The sequence below is a fragment of the Zosterops lateralis genome (assembly GCF_965231275.1).
Source record: "Zosterops lateralis genome assembly, chromosome: W".
NCBI lineage: Eukaryota > Metazoa > Chordata > Aves > Passeriformes > Zosteropidae > Zosterops > Zosterops lateralis.
Window position 1 is genome coordinate 12291968 of NC_139801.1, and position 20548 is coordinate 12312515.

Sequence of the window (20548 nt, forward strand, 5' to 3'; positions counted from 1 at the left end):
CACCTTCCGTCAGCAAAAATACTCTATGAAATAAAGTTTACAGCTAAAAAAAGCCTGGAGGAGCGATGGGAAGCCCCTGCAATGGGGAGGCACCGAGCAACCCGCCAGCTACACATGGGGAGATCCTGGCAGAGTTGAGACAAGGCTTTGGCAGGAAGGCTGCCCTCTGTGGCAAATCCATGTGTGCTGGGTGTCTCCAGTGGATGACTGTGTTGTGACCAGAGCAGCTTCTCACTGTGGGGATGGACCTGTCCTGGGGATGCACCCAGACAAAACAGGCCAAGCAGCACCCAGACAAGGGCCTGCAGCAAAGCGGTGATGGCCATGCTGGTTCAAATCCATGTGCCTGGGGCTCAGCCGAGGAGAAAAATGCAGGGAGCAGAAAGGACAGAGAGGGCAGAAAACCAGGAGCCAGCAACTATTCCATGAGAGACCAAGTGCTGGCCACCACCTCATCAGTGTTTCTGTCCAAAAGCCAAGACTTACTTTCCTTTCTAAACTCTATCCCTCCTGCTTAAAATAGAAAACTAAAAAACAATATAAATAAAGTTCCCCATGCTTACACCACTAAAGAAAGAGGCAGGAATGGGAGAAGTATAGCCCTCCAGTCTGGACACCCTTGGACAAAATTCCAAGCTAACACTTAGGCCTTGAAGCTTCACTTGAGCTTCCAGGAAAGAAGATTTCCAAGACTGCCACAGGCTTAGGGACAGCTCCCCTCGTGCTCTTGTGCTATTTTCAAACAATGACATTTCTTCCAAAGCAAAGGTTTTTGCAATCCTTGAGCAATTCTTTCCTTTTCCAATAAAAAGTGAAATTCTCTTCATTCTCAGACAGTGGAGACTCTCAACCACAGGCACAACCACCAGCTCCAAATCCCTCCACCCTGCAGATGGCCACGTCAGAGCCCTCACCCCAGGCTTCAGCACTGGGCTGGCTCCAGGCAGGTCTTGCTGCATCACTGTTCACAGAAGACTGGGAAAGGTTAGAATTTAACTTGAAACTCCTTCCCTAAACTGCCTGACTTGTCTTCTGAACCTCCCTCCTGTAATTGAGGGATTTCACTTAATCTAACTTCCAAGTGTGCTCCTGCCATAACTTGTTTCCCCAAAAAGAAATTGCTTGATGTCTTGCAATATTATTATATATATATATAACTGAAAATCCATGGAGCTGAATATGACCTATTTCTCTGTCTTAGTTTGAAAAGACAGGAGTCTGTAAAGGAAGGCAAAAGCCTCCTGTGAAGTGGAAAAGGTAAACCCCCTCCCTCCCTCCGAATTACCACAATTTCAAAATAAAAAAAACCAGCTCTCAGGCAAAGGTATGGGAATGGGAATAATAGTTATTTACTAGAAAAAACTAAAATAAAAAAAAAGAACAACAAATGTAATTAGTACAAACAAAACTACTGATACAGTCAGAAAACCTGACACCCTGAGGAGTCAGGGTGTTGGTAAAAGTCCAGTTGGATGGTGGCTGTGCCTCCTGCAGTGGCAGATGAAATGCTGCTGAAGCAGAGATCCTGTAGAAGGGTATAGTTCTCTGTGAAGGTCTGGTGATAGAGTAGATGGGCCTGGTCCTCCTCTGGGAATCCGGCAGGGAAGAAGCTGCTTCTCTGGGAATCCAGCGAAGATGGCTGTTCCTCTGGGAATCCAGTGAAGAAAAACTGGGCTGATGGCTTAGACCAAGCTTATTTTATGCAGGTAGGAATGCTTGGTTCCTCCTTCTGGGTGGAGCATCTCACAATGGGATGATGTACCTTATCAGTCATGCAGTGAGTCACTTAATGGCCCATTAGCAGGAGACATCTCCCCGGAGGGAGACATTGTTCTTGGAAGAGATAAGATAACTGCCCCCCACCTCCAACAGATGGCAAATAGAATACATTCTTATCTCACAAATCCAGGACATTATCCACCCCTTATTCTATTTCCATCTGCATCACAATGAAATCTTACACCCATTTCTCACTTAAGACTAGGTTTCCTTGTGGTACACAGCGGGTTTCTCCATCTTTCTGCATTACCCACCAAGTATAACCAGGTCCTTGAGCAAAAACAATCCCACGGATGGGTTTGTCTTTGCCTGAGGTGGGATTAATCCAAACAGTTTTTCCTAAAATACCTTTCATATGTACCACAGGGACTTTATCTCCATCTACTGTGTGCACGGGTTCAGACTGGGCAGGACCAGCTCGATTGATGGACCCTCGGGTGTTGACCATCCAGGTTGCTTTTGCCAGGTTCATTTCCCAGTTTCTAAAAGTTCCACCACCAAGTGCCTTCAGGGTGGTCTTAAGGAGTCCGTTGCACCGTTCAACTTTGCCGGCAGCTGGAGCATGATAGGGAATATGATATATCCATTCGATACCATGTTCTCTGGCCCAGGTGTTGATAAGGCCGTTCTTGAAATGGGTTCCGTTGTCCGACTCTATTCTCTCAGGGGTGCCATGTCTCCACAGGACTTGCTTTTCCAGGCCTAAGATGGTGTTCCGGGCGGTGGCATGAGGCACAGGGTAGGTCTCCAGCCATCCAGTGGTGGCTTCTACCATGGTCAGCACGTAGCGCTTGCCTTGGCGTGTCTGGGGCAGTGTGATGTAGTCTATCTGCCAGGCCTCCCCATACTTGTACTTGGACCACCGTCCACCATACCATAGGGGCTTCACCCGCTTGGCCTGTTTGATGGCAGCACACGTCTCACAGTCATGGATAACCTGAGAAATGCTGTCCATGGTTAGGTCCACCCCTCGGTCTCGTGCCCACTTGTAGGTGGCATCTCTGCCCTGATGACCTGACGCATCATGGGCCCATCGAGCCAGGAACAACTCCCCCTTATGGTGCCAATCTAGGTCTATCTTTGACACCTCTATTCTTGCTGCCTGATCTACTTGCTCGTTGTTTCGGTGCTCCTCACTAGCCCGACTTTTGGGGACATGGGCATCTACATGACGGACTTTCACTGTTAGTTTCTCCACCCGAGAGGCAATGTCTTTCCATATATCAGCAGCCCAGATGGGTTTTCCTCTGCGCTGCCAGTTGGCCTTTCTCCACCTTCCCAGCCACCCCCACAGAGCATTGGCTACCATCCACGAATCGGTGTAAAGGTAGAGCCTTGGCCACTTCTCCCTTTCAGCAATGTCCAGGGCCAGCTGAACAGCCTTGAGCTCAGCGAGTTGGCTCGATCCACCTTCTCCTTCGGTAGCCTGTGCAACCTGTCGTGTGGGGCTCCATACGGCTGCTTTCCACTTTCGGTTTATCCCTACGATGCGACAAGAACCGTCAGTGAAAAGAGCGTAGCATGTTTCCTCTGCTGGTAGTTGGTTATATGGTGGCGCTTCTTCAGCCCTTGTCACTTGTTCCTGTTCCTCATCATCAGTGAGACCGAAGTTTTCACCTTCCGGCCAGTTCGTAATTATCTCCAAAATCCCAGGGCGATTCGGATTTCCAATACGGGCACGCTGGGTGATAAGGGCAATCCATTTGCTCCATGTAGCATCAGTGGCATGGTGGGTAGTGGGAACCTTTCCTTTGAACATCCAGCCCAGCACCGGGAGTCGGGGTGCCAGGAGGAGTTGTGCTTCCGTGCCAATCACCTCCGAGGCGGCTTGAACTCCTTCATAGGCAGCCAAGATTTCTTTCTCTGTTGGGGTGTAGTTGGCTTCGGACCCTCTGTAACCTCGGCTCCAGAATCCCAAGGGTCGGCCTCGAGTCTCACCAGGCACCTTCTGCCAAAGGCTCCAGGACAAGCCATTGTTCCCGGCTGCAGAGTAGAGCACGTTCTTCACCTCTGGTCCCGTCCTGACTGGGCCAAGGGCTACCGCATGAGCAATCTCCTGCTTGATCTGGGTGAAGGCTTGCTGCTGTTCAGGGCCCCAGTGGAAATCGTTCTTCTTGCGGGTAACCAGGTAGAGAGGGCTCACAATCTGGCTATACTCGGGAATGTGCATTCTCCAAAATCCTATGGCACCCAGGAAAGCTTGTGTTTCCTTTTTGCTGGTCGGTGGAGACATCGCCGTGATCTTGTTGATGACCTCAGTGGGAATCTGGCGGCGTCCATCTTGCCATTTCACTCCAAGGAACTGGATCTCTCGGGCAGGTCCTTTGACTTTGCTCTTCTTAATGGCGAAACCGGCTTTCAGGAGAATCTGGATGATTTTTTCTCCTTTCTCAAACACCTCTGCCACTGTGCTCCCCCACACAATGATGTCATCGATGTATTGCAGGTGTTCTGGAGCCTCACCCTTTTCCAGTGCAGTCTGGATCAGTCCATGGCAGATGGTGGGGCTGTGTTTCCACCCCTGGGGCAGTCGGTTCCAGGTGTACTGCACACCTCTCCACGTGAAAGCAAACTGAGGCCTGCATTCTGCTGCCAGAGGAATGGAGAAAAACGCGTTAGCAATGTCAATAGTGGCATACCACTTTGCTGCTTTGGACTCCAGCTCGTACTGGAGTTCCAGCATGTCCGGCACGGCAGCGCTCAGCGGTGGAGTCACTTCATTCAAGCCACGGTAGTCCACAGTCAATCTCCATTCTCTGTCGGATTTGCGCACAGGCCAGATGGGGCTGTTGAAGGGTGAGTGAGTTTTGCTGACCACCCCTTGGCTCTCCAGCTCACGAATCATCCGGTGGATGGGGATCACAGCATCTCGATCTGTCCGATATTGCCGGCGGTGCACTGTCGAGGTCGCAATTGGCACACGTTGCTCTTCCACCCTCAGGAGTCCTACTGCAGACGGGTTCTCTGATAATCCAGGCAAGGTGTTCAACTGCTTAATGTTCTCTGCCTCTACAGCAGCTATTCCAAAAGCCCACCTGAGTCCCTTTGGGTCTTTGTAATAGCCGTTCCGGAGAAAGTCTATGCCTAGAATACATGGAGCGTCTGGGCCGGTCACAATAGAATGTTTCTTCCACTCCTTCCCGGTCAGGCTCACCTCGGCCTCCACCAGGGTCAGTTGCTGAGATCCCCCTGTCACACCAGCAATGGAAACAGCCTCTGCCCCCACCTGTCCCGATGGTATTAAAGTACACTGTGCACCAGTATCAACTAAAGCATCATATTTTTGTGGCTCTGATGTGCCAGGCCATCGGATCCACACTGTCCAGAAGATCCGGTTTTCCCGTGCCTCTCCCTGGCTAGAGACAGGGCACCTCTAACACTGGTTATTATTCCCTTTCTGGGCATACATACTAGAGGTTCCTTCAAGGGGATCTGACACATCATACCCGGCAGCTCGGTCATGGGAGGTCGAGGCTACCTTCACCTTGGTGGAAGTTCCTCGGTTAGAGTTTCCCTCTTTGAGCTGACGCACCCGTGCTGCCAGGACAGAAGTGGGTTTCCCATCCCACCTACCCATGTCTTCCCCATGGTCACGCAGGAAGAACCACAAATTGGCCCTTGGGGTGTACCCTCTGTCTCTAGCTGGGGAATGTTGGGCACTGAATTTGGGGCCTGTAACTCGCACAGGGGCTGCATTAACTTTCTTCATCTCCTCCCTCATCTCCCTCATCTCCTCTTTGAACTCCTTAATCACAGCTGAGATATGAGCCTGCATTGGGCCATTGATCATGCTCTCATAATTCCTCAGCTTGTTGGCAACAGAACCCACGGTCTCTCGGTTAGTATCTGCATCAATTGTTGCAATAAAAGTGGTGTATTGAGATGGCCCAAGGTTTGCTAGGCTCCACAGCATTTGCCCTGTGCACCTGACTTTGTCGGGGTCATTGTCATGCTGTCCATCCCTCCCGAAGAGTACCTCCAATATTGCTACTTCCCTCAGCTGTTGGATCCCTTCCTCAAGGGTCTTCCAGCGCATCCTATGGTGGTGCTCCTGCATTCTTTCCCTGTGGACAAACCTCTCTCTGACACTCATTAAAAGCCGCTCCCAGAGAGAAAGAGACCCTGGCTCCCTTACAAAAATCTGATTCATACCTGAGTCCTGGGTCAAGGGTCCCAAGTTCCTTGCCTCACCACCATCCAGCTGCACGCCTGTACCCATAAGATCCCAGACCCGGAGTAACCAGGTAGTATAAGCCTCACGTCCCCGTCGCACAATGTCTTTGTGCAGGTTACGGAGACTTTCGTACCTCAGGGACTCAGTGATGATTGCAACCTCTGGCTCCCCTGTGGGTTGTGAGGTTCCTCCATTCCTATCCTTATCTGGGTGCTCAGCTTTCATCTTAGACCTCCTTGTTTCTACCGGGGCAACTGCTGCTGGCTGTGACTGCCTTTGTGGTTCGGCTGGACCCTGGACAGTTGTAACACCTGTGGGTTCCACTGCTGTACTATTTGGCTGTCCCTCTTGAAGGCAAAGTGAGGGTTTCTCAATAGCTGGGGAAATGCACTCCTTCAGCATCTGACTCATCTCACGTATCTCCTTAACCAGAACCCCCACCCAATCTGGGTGGTTCATTTCTGAGACAGACTGTGGGGCAGGGTCAGGCTCTGGAACAGCAGCATCTCTAGTCTCTGGGGCAGGTGTCAGGGTAGTTCTCCATGTTAATCTTCCCTTATCTCTGAGTGCTAAATATAACAGGCATATCAACAACACCACCCATTGTATGACATCACTAGCATTCAGAGTGGATCTTAACCCTTCAAAAACTGGTGGAGCAGACCCAAAAAGATGGTTAAAAGGTTGGGAGAAAATCTCCCCTGGTGTCATTTCTTCACAATAGGTACCATTATTAAGGTAACCCCAAAAACACACAGTTAGTGTATGATAGCTCTGAATCCATGTACCTGCCTTCCAGAGGAAGTTAAAGATCCATGAATTCCTCACCTTATTAACCCATAAGCCAAACTGGATAACAGCCACAGTAGCCTTAGTTATAGGACCCATATCTAGATAAGGGCCTGCAAATGGGAGAAATACAGCCACGATCACGTGCCACCCAAACCAAGGTAAGCTAGACCACATGGTGACACTCAAAGATGTTTCTATATCAGTACACACAATTAAATTACTTAAAAACTATTATTCCCTTTTTCCTTTCAATGCCCTCGAGCCCCACGTTGGGCGCCAAGATCTGTCTTAGTTTGAAAAGACAGGAGTCTGTAAAGGAAGGCAAAAGCCTCCTGTGAAGTGGAAAAGGTAAACCCCCTCCCTCCCTCCGAATTACCACAATTTCAAAATAAAAAAAACCAGCTCTCAGGCAAAGGTATGGGAATGGGAAAAATAGTTATTTACTAGAAAAAACTAAAATAAAAAAAAAGAACAACAAATGTAATTAGTACAAACAAAACTACTGATACAGTCAGAAAACCTGACACCCTGAGGAGTCAGGGTGTTGGTAAAAGTCCAGTTGGATGGTGGCTGTGCCTCCTGCAGTGGCAGATGAAATGCTGCTGAAGCAGAGATCCTGTAGAAGGGTATAGTTCTCTGTGAAGGTCTGGTGATAGAGTAGATGGGCCTGGTCCTCCTCTGGGAATCCGGCAGGGAAGAAGCTGCTTCTCTGGGAATCCAGCGAAGATGGCTGTTCCTCTGGGAATCCAGTGAAGAAAAACTGGGCTGATGGCTTAGACCAAGCTTATTTTATGCAGGTAGGAATGCTTGGTTCCTCCTTCTGGGTGGAGCATCTCACAATGGGATGATGTACCTTATCAGTCATGCAGTGAGTCACTTAATGGCCCATTAGCAGGAGACATCTCCCCGGAGGGAGACATTGTTCTTGGAAGAGATAAGATAACTGCCCCCCACCTCCAACAGATGGCAAATAGAATACATTCTTATCTCACAAATCCAGGACATTCTCATAGCAATATAAGTATTTCCAGGTCCTAGCAAAGGCGCAGTAAAAGTAGCTCTACAGCAAAATGAAACTGGAGCCAATAGAGATTTGCTTTGAAAGAAATTAATATTAATCAAATCCAAGGAAGCAGATTTCATGGCACAATCTGCTTATGTTAACTGCCCAGTAGTCTCCCAAACTGCCATTCCAAAGGCAACACACAGTAAAATTTACATTCTGTGGTCACTCAGACAGACATCTGGTGCAAAGGCTTGCACTTTAAAATAAAAACCCATTGAAAGCACTTCTTAAAGAGCTTTGCAGTTTAAAAACAACACCTAGGAACTATGTGGGACTGAGCAATTTAATCCCAAAAGAAACATGGGCAGTGCCAGTGCTCATCCCTGGATCCAGCTGGGAGAACACAAGGGGTTAAACATGCAGTGGGCTCTTGCAGCAGGAACATGAAGGGCCTATTTAAAAAGAACTAGAAATAAGAAATTTTGCCAGTTTTTACCCCGATAAATCCACATTCCAGTCTGTCAGCTACCTTGTTATCCCCAGAGCTGCTGAAGTGTCTTTGGCTGTAACTATGCATGACTCCAGCTTTGAGTAATGGAAACAAAGTATGTGCATTGCGACTGCAGCGTTCCTTTCCCAACCCCAGAAAAAGAAAGGCAGAGCAGTAGGAGATCCTAGAGAAGCTCAGGAATTTTGTACAGAGAAGTTGGAAAGCTGTTCACACCCTACATCAGCTGCCCACTGCACCAAACCTGCCTGGGGAGAGATGCCTACAGCTTGTAAAGGAGATGCCAAGTTTTAGCCTAACACAGCAGCTCTTACTGTCTGCAATAACAAACAAATAAATACTCTTCCAGATTCACAAGTTCAGTTTAGCTGGCAATTCATAGTCAGCAAACATTTGGAAGCAGTATTGTAAAATTAAACAAAGCTATCATTTACAGGAAACCCTGCCTTGAGTACAAATTATAGAGTTGTTAAGTTTATCTGGGAATGCCTTGCCTCTGAGTGCTGTATAATTATTCCTAAATCTTTCAGGAAAGAATGCAAATATTTTCATGCCCTAATTCATTGACAAGGAGGAAGTCTCATTTAACCTTTTGTGCATATTTTGATACCTAGAAATTAACCTCTACTTTTCACAACTATTTTTCAGGATTCTACTGAGCCAGTTGGGCAGCAAGGGGACCCACAGCCCTTGTTTTGGCAAGGCTGGACAGGAGCATCAGGCTCACCTGGCACCCTTACCTACTCCCAAACTGCTTCAACAGCAGCTTCAGGGCTGGTTTGGAGCAGTGCCGTTCCAGCCAGGCTGCTCATCTCACAAAACTTTCCCCATAAGGAAGGCTGCTGAAAAGACTGGCTGTTCTCACAGGAGTTACGGCAAGAAGAGGTATAAAGGAGCCTTTAATAATGTGGAGTTTTCACTAGCGAGGCACCTGCACCAGGATCCCCTTGGTGGGCTGGATTCAACAGGGCTGAGCAGCCCTGAGCCCTATCTCTTCCAGCCTCCTCTACCCACCAAGCCACAGATCTTCAACCAGCCCCAATTAGCTTAAGTTAATTAGCAGAAGCCACTTGGCCAAAAGCAGTCACGCCTTTCCCAACCCCCCCATAAAAGTGTTTTGTGTTGCAAAGGCGAAGAAGGTCAACTCATCCTCTGTTCAGGACCCTCCAACAGTCGAGACCTTAATTTTCCAATGGCAACAAATTGAGACATATTTCTAAAGAAAGTCACTTGCAGCCAAAGGGGAGAGGGCATGCATCCCCCAGGACATCTGCAAAGCCACACACACAGACCCCCACATTCCCCATGGCACCCCTGGGTGAGCACCCACTGCTCCACGGGGACCCATTCTGCTCCAGCCCAGTGCTGTGCCAGGGTCAGCCATGTCTTGCCTGCTAGAACTTGGCTGCTCTGAAACCCTCATGCACCCACTACTATGTTACAAAGGAAAAAAACCCACCCAACCAAACAAGAGCCAGCCTTACCTTCTCAAAAGGTAGCACTCACACTATTGTATTTTCCTCCTAGTGACATTATTAATTTAAAAGAGCTCAGCAGTGGGTGTTATCCCCTGGCACTCACAGCAGCTCCTTGGCACAGCGGCTGGGTGCTGCAGGAGGCAGGCACTTGCAGCCTGGAGAGCATCGCCACCGTTCACAATTACTTAAACATGGAACGGAAACAAGTACGACATCAAGGTTAGGCTGCAGCAGCTACAGACAAACAATATCCATGATGCACATCCACTGTCACAGATTAGTGTTTCTGATATGCTGAACTGGGAGACAAAAGGACCTGGCTTCTTCCTCTGGGTGGAAGCAGGTCACTGGATTCCCTCCCTTGCAAACAGGTAAGCCCAAGAGTTTTCAGTACAAAGATGAGAGAACCTCATGCAAAATGGATTTAAACCCAACTCTGCTAAGATGCCATGATGCTCCAAACCACCACCTGGGTCCCAGCAGTACAAAACCCCTTCACCTCCTCTCCTTTCCAGTGAGCAGTTGTGAGCTTTCTTCCATGCCTGGAGCCGGGGAAGGGAGGCCAGGCACAGAGCCCTTGCACTCCTCCCTCCTCATCCCACTGCCATACTCAGGGAGGCAGGAGCATGTAAAACCGAATCAGCAAGCAATTGCACGGGAAGAAAGCAATCTCATTATGAGAGCTAATGAAAGCAAACCGCAATTATTATGTAAACAGCGCTGAATCGTTAGCAAACACTATTAAAGCCATTTTTCCCCCCACCGAGAAGAGAAGCATGCCTTATGGCACCTTCAGTTCTGTCTCTAAATGGAGCCAAAACTCAGGAGGAAGCCTGTTTGTTTTCCTCCAGTCCAAACTAAAACAGCAGCACCACTCTGACCCCTGATCTGCATGCCGGGTGTTTGCCAGCTGCTCCCAGTGCCTCTGCCCAGGCAAAGGGACATGGGCACTACTGCTTCACTACCTTGACTCACCAGGCACCCTGTGCTCCCCCAGGACTGCTGGCCACCACACTTTAGAAACCCTAAGGTTGGCAGGTACACAAAAAAAAAAAAAAAAAAAAAAAAAAAAAAAAAAAAAAAAAAAAAAAAAAAAATCCAGCCCACACTACTCGGAGCAAAGGCAAAGCCCAACTGGGTGCCCATACGTAGCTGGCAAGGGACTGATTTTCCATCAGGCTTCTAATTGTGCCTGTTTCTTTGATCATATAAATGCTCTGTCTCTCCCATGGGAATAGGCCAAGGAAAGTCAAGGAAGGTGCAGGAGGTTATTTATCCCCCTTATTTCATGGCTCTCCCTACACTAATTTCTTTCCAATAGCAGCACTCACCACAACTGGGTGAAGTTGCTTGCTCTTTAATCTTCCATGGGGCAAAGTTACCTTTAAAACAAACAAACAAGCCAGCTCCTTTGCAACAAGGACACTGCCAGCCAGTTGGCCATAAAGACACTCAAAAAAGATCCTCATGTTTGTGGAAAGCAAAAAACTGCATTTCAGTCCAGTAAAAATCCTGGCTCCATCTTTATGTTCCAAGAATGCTGAATCAAAACAAGCTCAACTCGTTAGAGGAGAGTACAAAGAAGCAAAAAGTTTGTATTAAAACCCATGTAATCTTTTTAAAACACCATTATTAGAACCTGTAGTACCAGCCAAGAGTGATTTATCACCCCGTCATCACAGCCTGCAACACAGAGCTTTTTATACCAAACTGTCAATGCTACAAAGCTAAAGCCTCAGCTCATAATTTCTTAAACTGGCCCTCTGCTGCTTGCAAATCCCCTAAACCCCAGGATTTGGGGGTCCAGAGCACTGCTGCTCCTCAATCAGTGCCATGCAGGGCAATGTGACCCAACACAGAGCATCCAGCACAGGTTCTGCATGGTGCTTCCAAGCTGTTATAAGTCAGTGTAGGTAAACAAATCACCCAGGGTTATTTCAGCTTCTTTCAAAAGGAAAGTCAACGGGCCATAAAGGCTTTAACTTCTTTTTCCGATGCAAGAAGGGACGTACCTCGAGGTGCCTGGTTTTCACAAGGCAAGCGGTCAGAGCTCTCTGAAAACCAGACACCCTGGCATTTGGGGTTTTCCTGTGAAGTTGTTACTCTAACACACCCCAAATCACCAGTAATTTCTAGAATAGCACTACAAATCACAAGAGGTTAAACTGACTGCACATTACTTAAACCAACCTAAGGGTGACCCCCTGGAAAGGAACAGCTATTGGATGTTGTGGTTCTGTAGAAACTCAATTACCAAAGCAAATTTCCTATGAGCATTTTTAAAGAAGGAAAAAAAAAAGGCAGCAACAATACTGACAATGTATAAGGGCCACATATTTTCACCTCCCGAAAGCTGCAGCGTTGGCCGTATAAGAACTGCTCCTATTCCCACAAAAATGTTCAAACATATTTTAAACATTTCATCATTGTTTGCTCCCATCTGAATTTGCTTAAAATCCAGACAATTCTCAGCTTCTAAATTGGAAACATTAAGAGAAATACTCCTTCAAAATCCTTTGCTCAGGGTAGCCCCTCTCTACCATCTACGTACCTTTCCAACACCAAAGCTTGCAGAGAGAGAAGTCCCTCACAGGGAACTCTCACAAATCCAAGTCCATCAGCCACTGGTTGTGTAAGCCAAAGAAAATATGAGTTGAAAGACAGGAAACTAACAGATTTTATTTCTCTGCTTAGATGGACAACAAAAAAAGTATTTCTAAGAGTGTTTTTGGGGAGGTGGGGAATCTGGCAACGCTTTACATTGGGAAAGAGGTACTATAGTTCTAATTTCACATTAAAATCAACGAGTAGCCCTTATTAAGATTGATCCCATCAGCTGGTATCCCCACACACTTTTTAAGCACTATCTCCATCCTTTCAAGCACTTTGCCAGTGAGGTGATGCACTGCTGCCCTTAAGGAATGTCACCCCATCCCATCTCCCTCCTCTCCCAGGACCCACAGAGACATGAGAGGTGACAGACTGCAAGACATGAACTAGCAAGGAAGACAATTGTGCCAACCACAGCCATTTTCAAACAGAAAACACCATCCTAAGAAAACTACCACAGCCACAGGCAAAGCCTGCCAACAGCCCACATGGCTGTCACCAGCTCTGCACACATAAAGCCTCCAACACTTTCTCACCAGGTCCCCTCTTCCCAACACACTATTTTTATCTGAGCACCTTTCCTGGACCAGAAAGATGTAAACAAGAAAATTCTCTGGCACAAACGTGGTGCTTCAGCCACAGCCTCTGCAGGCTGCATGTATTCTGCACAGGCAAAGAAAAACACAAAAATCTCTCCCAGAAAAGCAAAATACTTCCATGAAACACTTCTTTAACAAACCAGGAAGCAGGTAAGACAGGCTACAACAAAGTAGTAATCTCTTTTAATTAAAACACTTGGCAATGAAAAAAATAATACACACAGCAGATTTCTTCCTGAGATGCACAAACCCCAGTGAAGAGCACGAACTGCACCTTTCTGGGCACCAGAGAGGTTTGCCATGGGGCATCTTGGAGCACACAAGGTAATTTAGGGAGCAAGAGGGAAACTATATTGCTTAGCAATGGGAGAAAGAAATTACCTTCATAATCTCAAAAGAAAGAGAAAGCAGGAGGAATGTGAGGAATGCAAGGAGGTTATTGCCCAGAAGACCAGGACTGGCAGCTCACTCGAAGTCGAAGTCAAAGTCACCAGGAGACACACATCCTGACCTCTCTGACTAGCAAGAATTTCCTTCCCCCCACCAAAAAAAAATCAGGTCCCTGAGGATTGTTCCTCTTCTGGGAGGAGGCAAAGAATTTTGCAGCAGACTGAATAATCCTGATGCTCCATCCTGGTGCTGCCCACACCTGCAGGAGATGTCAAGGACTGAGCCTGTGCAACTCAATGCACATGCACATCCACAGAAATCCATGGTGAGTCCATGGGAATGGCTATGTGTGAAGAGGACAGGAGATGAGAACCACACATCTGACACCTCTTGTGAGGCACTGGCAGTCCTTCCCCATCCATGCAGGTTCTGGGGTTGGCAATCCATTGCACAGAACCAGGACAGTGGGGTCTGCACAAGCCACCATCCAATGCCAAGAGCAGGCTAAGATCACAGACCACCACCTCAAGGAACTAGGACCTTTCCAGCCTCCTGACAGAGGTCACAGCCCTATTGGGCAGATGCTACCTGCACCTCCAAGACAGAAAATGCTCATCTGGAACCTTCTCCCATCAGAGCCATCTCACACACACAGCAGTGATACTTCATCCTAAACTTCCTTGGCTCCACAGGTACCAAGGAAATACCATGGCAGAGGGAAGATGCAGAGACCCAAAACAGTGTCTCGTTGTCATGTTGGCCTTGCTCTGCTGCTGTTTCAGTATGAATAAAAAGCCTGTTGACATACGAAAGCCACAGAAAATCTCCCTGAAACTACAAAACTGTACTGAAAACATTGTGCAGCTCAGGCCTTCTGCACAATGTACACACGCCTATTCAGCCTCTTAAAAAACAGCTACATGTCTAAGGAAACATCTGATAATTAAGGCAATTTTAACAATAGATAATAATTTGACTATGAATTGTATGGAATGTAATGACTGCTTATTCTGGCAGAAAAAATAGAACTTTCTATGAAGTGTCTGCCAAAGAAAATGATACTCCCACTCAGCTCGGACCACTGCAAGCAGTTGCTGCTAACCACATGCTTCACACTGCAGGCAGGAGAAAACCCCCTGCCCACCAAGGACCACTGCCTTCATTGGACAGGAATCATGGCAAATAGGTACAGCTGGTGGCCAAGTCACTCCACACCTTCAAACAGACCTCAAGGATGACCAGGTGTAATCTGGTACTTCTCATAACACAGCAAGTCCAGAGGTGCCTCGTGCAAACTGACTGCAACAGCCTCAGCAGTTCCAGACAGCACGAGTAACACTGGCCTGGAGGGGATCCAGAAACCGTTTCTCAGTTGGAAGGGGCCACATGGAAGAGAAGCATGTGAAAAACTAAAGCAGCATTTGCTGAACTTGACATGTAAAACAATGGGCTGATTTTGGCTGGAGTTAATTTTCTTCACAGTGATTAGTATGGGACTATGTTCTGGATTTGTGCTGAGCATAGAGTTGATAATACAGAAAAAAATTTTGTTATTGCTGAGCAGGGCTTACACACAGACAAAGTATTTTCTGTTTCTTGTACTGATATGCTGGCGAGGAAGTTGGAGGTGCATGGGAGATTGGGAAGAGACACAGCTGGGACAGGTGACCCCAACTGACCAGAGAGAGATTCCAGACCATTTGACATCATGGTCAGTATATAAAGTGAGGGGAAGAAGGAGAAAGGGGAGGGCATTTGGAGTGATGGTGTTTGTCATCGCAAGTCACTGTTATGTGTGATGGGGCCCTGCTCTCCTGGAGATGGCTGAACACCTGCCTGCCCAAGGAAACAGTGAATTCCTTACTTTGCTTACATGCTCAGCTTTTGCTTTCCCTGTTGAACTGTCTTTTTCTCAACCCACAAGTTTCCTACCTTTTACCCTTTTGGTCCTCTCCCTAATCCTTTTGGTAAGGAAATGAACAAGTGACTGTGAGGCTTGATTGCTGGCTGGGGTTAAACCCCAACAAACAGCAATGCAAACAAAACAGCGTTCCTGACTGACCAAGGGCAGCACACCGAGGCACCTACTGACAGCCATAAATACACTGGGGACAAGTGAGCAGCAGGACATCAGGGCACACCTGCCCACAGTTACTTTGGGCAAAGTCCCAGAAGTCCAAAAATCAAGGGTCAACCGATTTCCTCTGCCATGGGGAAAAAAACTGCTCTCAACTGCTCTCACAAATAAATGCAGCTATTCAATTAATTTAGTTTAAACAGAGATTAATTACACTGAACATTTCACTAAGACTGAACAGAGTGCTGCTTGCACCCAGCTCCCTGCAAAGGCAGGCTCCAGGTTTGCTCTGTGCTCCCCACCACTGCCAGGACAGCAGTGCCAGTGAGAGCAGGGATGACACTGCTGCAGGAACTTTGCCAGTTACCTGGCTACATTTTCCACCAACAGGCAAGATGTTTTTCTTTTTCCTTTCCAATCCAGGAAAAGAAACATCTAGTTCTTCCAATTAGCAAGAAAAGGGAAGGAATTTAACACCTGAGGGCAAGAAGCAGCCTTTTGAAAGAAAGGTTGGGTGGGTTTTTTTTTGTTTTTTAAATCACAGCCACCTACTGTGGGTCTCCAGATGCCACCACACCAGCTCACTTTGCATTTCATTCTGCAGCCCCACCAGACCAACCAGGGTAAGCAGGCCCTTCAGATAGTCACTCTGAGAGTTTTGCCCCATCACCATGACAGTTCAAGAGACACACGGAATCCATAAGGAACAACACATTCTGGGTAGTTTGAACAAAGTCAGTGGCTCTGGGACCCAGAACTTCCCAAGATGTGACTAGTCCTCGGGAAACTTCCAAAGTCATCTTAAAAGCAGTTACAGACTGGTGCTCTGCCCACACCACCTACTATCTACACGCTATCAGGAGTCAGGTTTCACAAACCAACTGTGTAGACAACAGGTCTACGAAAGCACTGACCTCTCCAGCTGCAGCAAGATTGCATCTCACCACTGCCAGGAGCTTTGCCACACACACATCACAGGGCTATAGGGGCAGCAGCCACTGAAGAACACTCGGGTACAAAGCAACACCAAAGGGCCACGGATTATTAAAAGCTTCCACACAGATTTATAGCAGTAGGCTGTGTTTATACCTCTAATGCCAAAGCTACATAAAAGGAAACAAGTTCTCTGTGTCCCACACCACAAATAACCCATTTTACACCTCTTATCAAGCAAGCAGTGAGTTGACCAGCTGTGTGCTTCTTTCAGAAATGCTTAGGTACTTCAGCAAGATATAACCTGCTATTTATGCATACTCTAATTAGGCCCAAAAGCTGGTCTAAATAAATATTAAAGTGAACTCCTAGGTAATTATGGTGAAGGAGCAGCCTTTTAATGCCACTGAAATAGCAATGATACAGATAAAATGCCTGCTGGAATGGGCTTTTCCTTGAAAGAAAAAAAGTTTGCATATCTACTGCTCCAGAAGAAAATAAATGTGGCCAAAAAATCCATGTGAGATGCTATAAAACTCCAAATGACTCCCATGCCCTTCCAGTGAGGATGAGTTTTACTTGCTGTCACATAGCCCAGTGCAGGGACACATCTGCCTGAACCACACAGCTGCTTCACTTTGACAATTCAAGGCCAACATTTTGTAGGATCAGTAATCCTCAACAGCAAAGAAATCACTACACTTACAGAAACAAATTTGCCACAGCTTTTAGGGCATCTTTGCGAAAAGATGCTAGGAAGTTTCTGTCTGCACTGTGATCTAAAGCAACTTGCTAAGAGAATGTGAGAATAAAGCATAATCCATCAAATCAGTACAAAAATCAAACAAAGTTGATGTACTTCAGACATGAACAACCATGTGTCCACCCATCATTCCATCAGAATTCATATGTCCACACATGATTCCATTCAGCCCACTGAAGCCTCCTCAACCTGTCCTCTACCAGTTTAGTGAGCAGAGAGGTGCCACCAAGCAGAAATCACCAGTTTCCACCATCACCCCAACAGGATACTTGTCCAAGCACATGGCTCATTCCCTCACATACATTTATCTTGCTCCCACCGTTAGCCAGGTGCCCAGGTAATGGCCTTTCCAAACCACTTACTCTCCTGATGGAAAACACACCACTTATCACCTGAAACACCAACTGAAACCAAAGCTTTAGCAAGTGACTCTTTTCTGGAGACACAATACACACCACAGACCTCTTACCCTGGTGCCAGACCTCAGCCTCAAGCATTATCACCTGGCCCATGGGACTCCAGTGCCCTGTGCTGATCCCACAGGGGCAATGGCAGGTGAAGTTCTGCACTCTGAGAAAGTTCAACAGCAGTAGGACTGGTGGTTACATCTGCGTACACCAGCTGAGCGGCAAGAGGAGAGATCCGGACCCTCTAAACACAACCCACGCCAAAGCCACATGAATTCACAGGGGGAACATGAAACTGCAGCAGGTGTAGCACCCCACTCCAGGTTTAATTTTAAATTCACACTTCAGGTACACCACACTTTAAAGCTGTACAGCACGCCTCCTTTAAAGACTTCCACCACCCTCTCTGAAATACCCCACACAGCAGGATTACATTTAAAACTCAACTTTGCAAGACCTGTTGCTTTCCAAGCAAGGCCAGACACAGACTCTGCTCCCCTGGAACAGCAACATAACCCAGTCAATATTTTCAGCATGTCATTGCAGAAAGCTCTTCTTTTGTCAAATAATCTTACCTTGCTCATCACTTTTCTCAAACAAACAGCTTTAGTGCTTCAAATGGAAGCCCTTTCAGCATGATCTACTCCTGACATTCTCCAAAGTTCACCAAGTAATCTTAAAAACCAATATATAAAATAAGGACTAGGTCAAGCCTTCCCAATACTGGACTTCAGAGGAAGTCTGTTCACATTCTGATCCTGCACTGATGAAGGCTGGACTCAAATGCAAGAATATTTATTAGAGACCATTTTACAAAGCAGGCAGAGTGAAGGGGAGAGAGTATTTTAACTGCAACCAGTCAGACGTTTCTCATTAAAATTTCTTGAAGAAGCAAATGCGCCTGCAATTTTATTCAAACAGATGTAGGCTAAATGCATATCATTAGTCTGACAATAGAAAAACACAAGCAACTGTAATGATTTTAATTTTGTCAGTGAAAAGGATAATGTATGCATATCTGGAGGGCACACCAATGGTAAAGATTACCCCCAGCTTCTATCTGAGCCGTCTAAAGGTATTTACTTGGGGTCTGTCTGTGTTGTGACAGTGTCACAGACCGAAATGAATGCCTCTAACACTCCACATTTTTGAGCCATTCAGTCATGCATTTTTGTTATTGTTGAAAATAGTGCGAAATTGCAGTGCATGAGCTGGAGTCCTTGGTGGTCTCCGAGGATTTCAGCTAAAAAGGCACTTCCTTTGTTCCGCGGAGAATGCGGTCCAGTAGGTCATTCAGAAGGGGAAATAAAAGCAGCGGCCCTGGGAGGGAGATGAAGGATGAAACAAAAAGAATAAAACGTTTTGGGTGCGAACACATTAGTTACCATTTTCTACTACTACCGGCTGCGAGCACTCCTGTCCCCGGGGGAGGGAAGGGGGAAGGAAGGGAGGGAGGGAGGAAGGGCTATGTCTCAGTCACTCCGCCAGCAGCAGCCGGGCACCGGGGCGGGACGGGCCGCCCGCTCCCCGCCGGAGTGAACAGCAACCCAAGGGCAGGAGCACCCGCCCCGCCGCCGCCGAGTCGGGAGCGGGGCCGGCAACAGGCGCGGTCCCGCCCGGCACTGCCCGGTACAGAGGGCGGGCAGCCGCGCCAGGACCCTCCGCGCGGGATGGGCGCAGAGCTCCGGGGAGCCGAACCGAATCGCGCTGAGCCGGGCAGCGCGCCCCGAGCCGAGCTCCGGGCGCCGGGCCGGGAGGAGCCGGGCCGGGGGGAGCCGGGCCGGGGGGAGCCTGGCGCGCACCCCGCGCGGCTGGGCCGAGCGCGCACAAAGGCGGCAGCGACGATCGCGACTCACCGCTGATCTCGTGGCTGGGCGCTTCGCTCTGGCTGAAGCCCTTGGCGGCGTAGAGCCTCCGCACTTCGGAGCAACTTTTGTCGCGGGGCTCGGCGGCCAGCAGCAGCGGCAGGCTGAGCGCGGCCAGCGCGCACAGCAGGGGCGGCAGGCAGCCGCGCCGCCGCGGCATGGTGCGGGCGGGCAGGGGCCGCCGGGGTCGGGCGAGCGCGCCCCGAGGCTGGAGCCGGCGCTCCGCCGAGCCTGCCCCGCCGCGCCCCGCAGCAGCCGCGCCCGCTGCCCCGCGCCCCGCTCCGCTGCGGCTCCGCTGGCCCGGCGTGCGGCGGCGCTCCGCGAACTTGGCCCGGCAGGAAGCACATGGGGTGGTGGTGGAGGAGGAGGTGGAGGGAGGCAGGGAGGGCGGCAGCCAAGCAGGATCGCGCAGGGCTGGGACAAGCCTCTGCAACCCCCAGGAAAATCAGGAGCTGGGATCCGCCCGCCCAGCGAGGCGGAGCGGAGCCCGGGGCTGCCCGCTCGCTTGGCCCCGCGCGGGCGCTCCCTCTCGCGGAGAGCCTCGGCTCTGCCCCGGCATGGGCACCCCGAGCCCCCCCTGCCCGGAGCCGGGGCTGGCATCGGTCGGCCTGAGGAGTTCCCACCTGGCACCCACGCTCCCACCCACGCCAGCTCCGAAGTGCCCCGCGAGGGAGAGAGATTCCCCGAAAGGTCTGGAACTGCTGGCTTCGCTGTGCCTCCTGAACTGGAGCTGTAGATGGTTCAGCTCTGCCCCAGGTTTAATAGGTTCACTATGCTGATGAATTTTGACATCGCTGTGACAGGTCTGAACTATGTGCATGAAAGACTTGTCAAAACCGACATTTTTCCACCAATCTTCTGTTTCCAAGAGTTTAGCAGGGCAAAGGGCTCAGGAGGACTGACATCAAGGTGCTCCACTCACTCTCCTCCATACCCCAACCCAGCACAGATGTAAACAAACCCTGCTGAACCCTTGGACCAGAGTCCAACAGTTGCTCCTTGCTTCTGTTTACTGAAAAATCACAGACATAGTATTGCAAGAATGACAGGCACCGTCATAATTTCACGAGGCTGCAATGTCACTTAAAGGGTCTGTTCAACCCTTGCTCCCTCTCTGGCATGGTGAGGTCTCTGTGTCTTTGTCCCCTTGGTGCGGGTGCTGCATGG

The 20548-nt window shown here is 48.7% G+C and overlaps 1 protein-coding gene across 1 annotated transcript in view; it reads right to left on the bottom strand.

Moving 5' to 3' along the window:
* The window catches only part of LOC310922180 (glypican-4-like), a gene marked incomplete at its 5' end in the record, with an annotated part of 132356 nt that extends 112628 nt beyond the window's left edge, over positions 1-19728 (bottom strand). Inside the window, 2 exon segments of the mRNA XM_083882595.1 lie at positions 19373-19650; positions 19652-19728. Coding sequence (XP_083738721.1) covers positions 19373-19650; positions 19652-19728 — 355 coding nt within the window.
* Between the last annotated feature and the right edge of the window lie 820 nt (positions 19729-20548).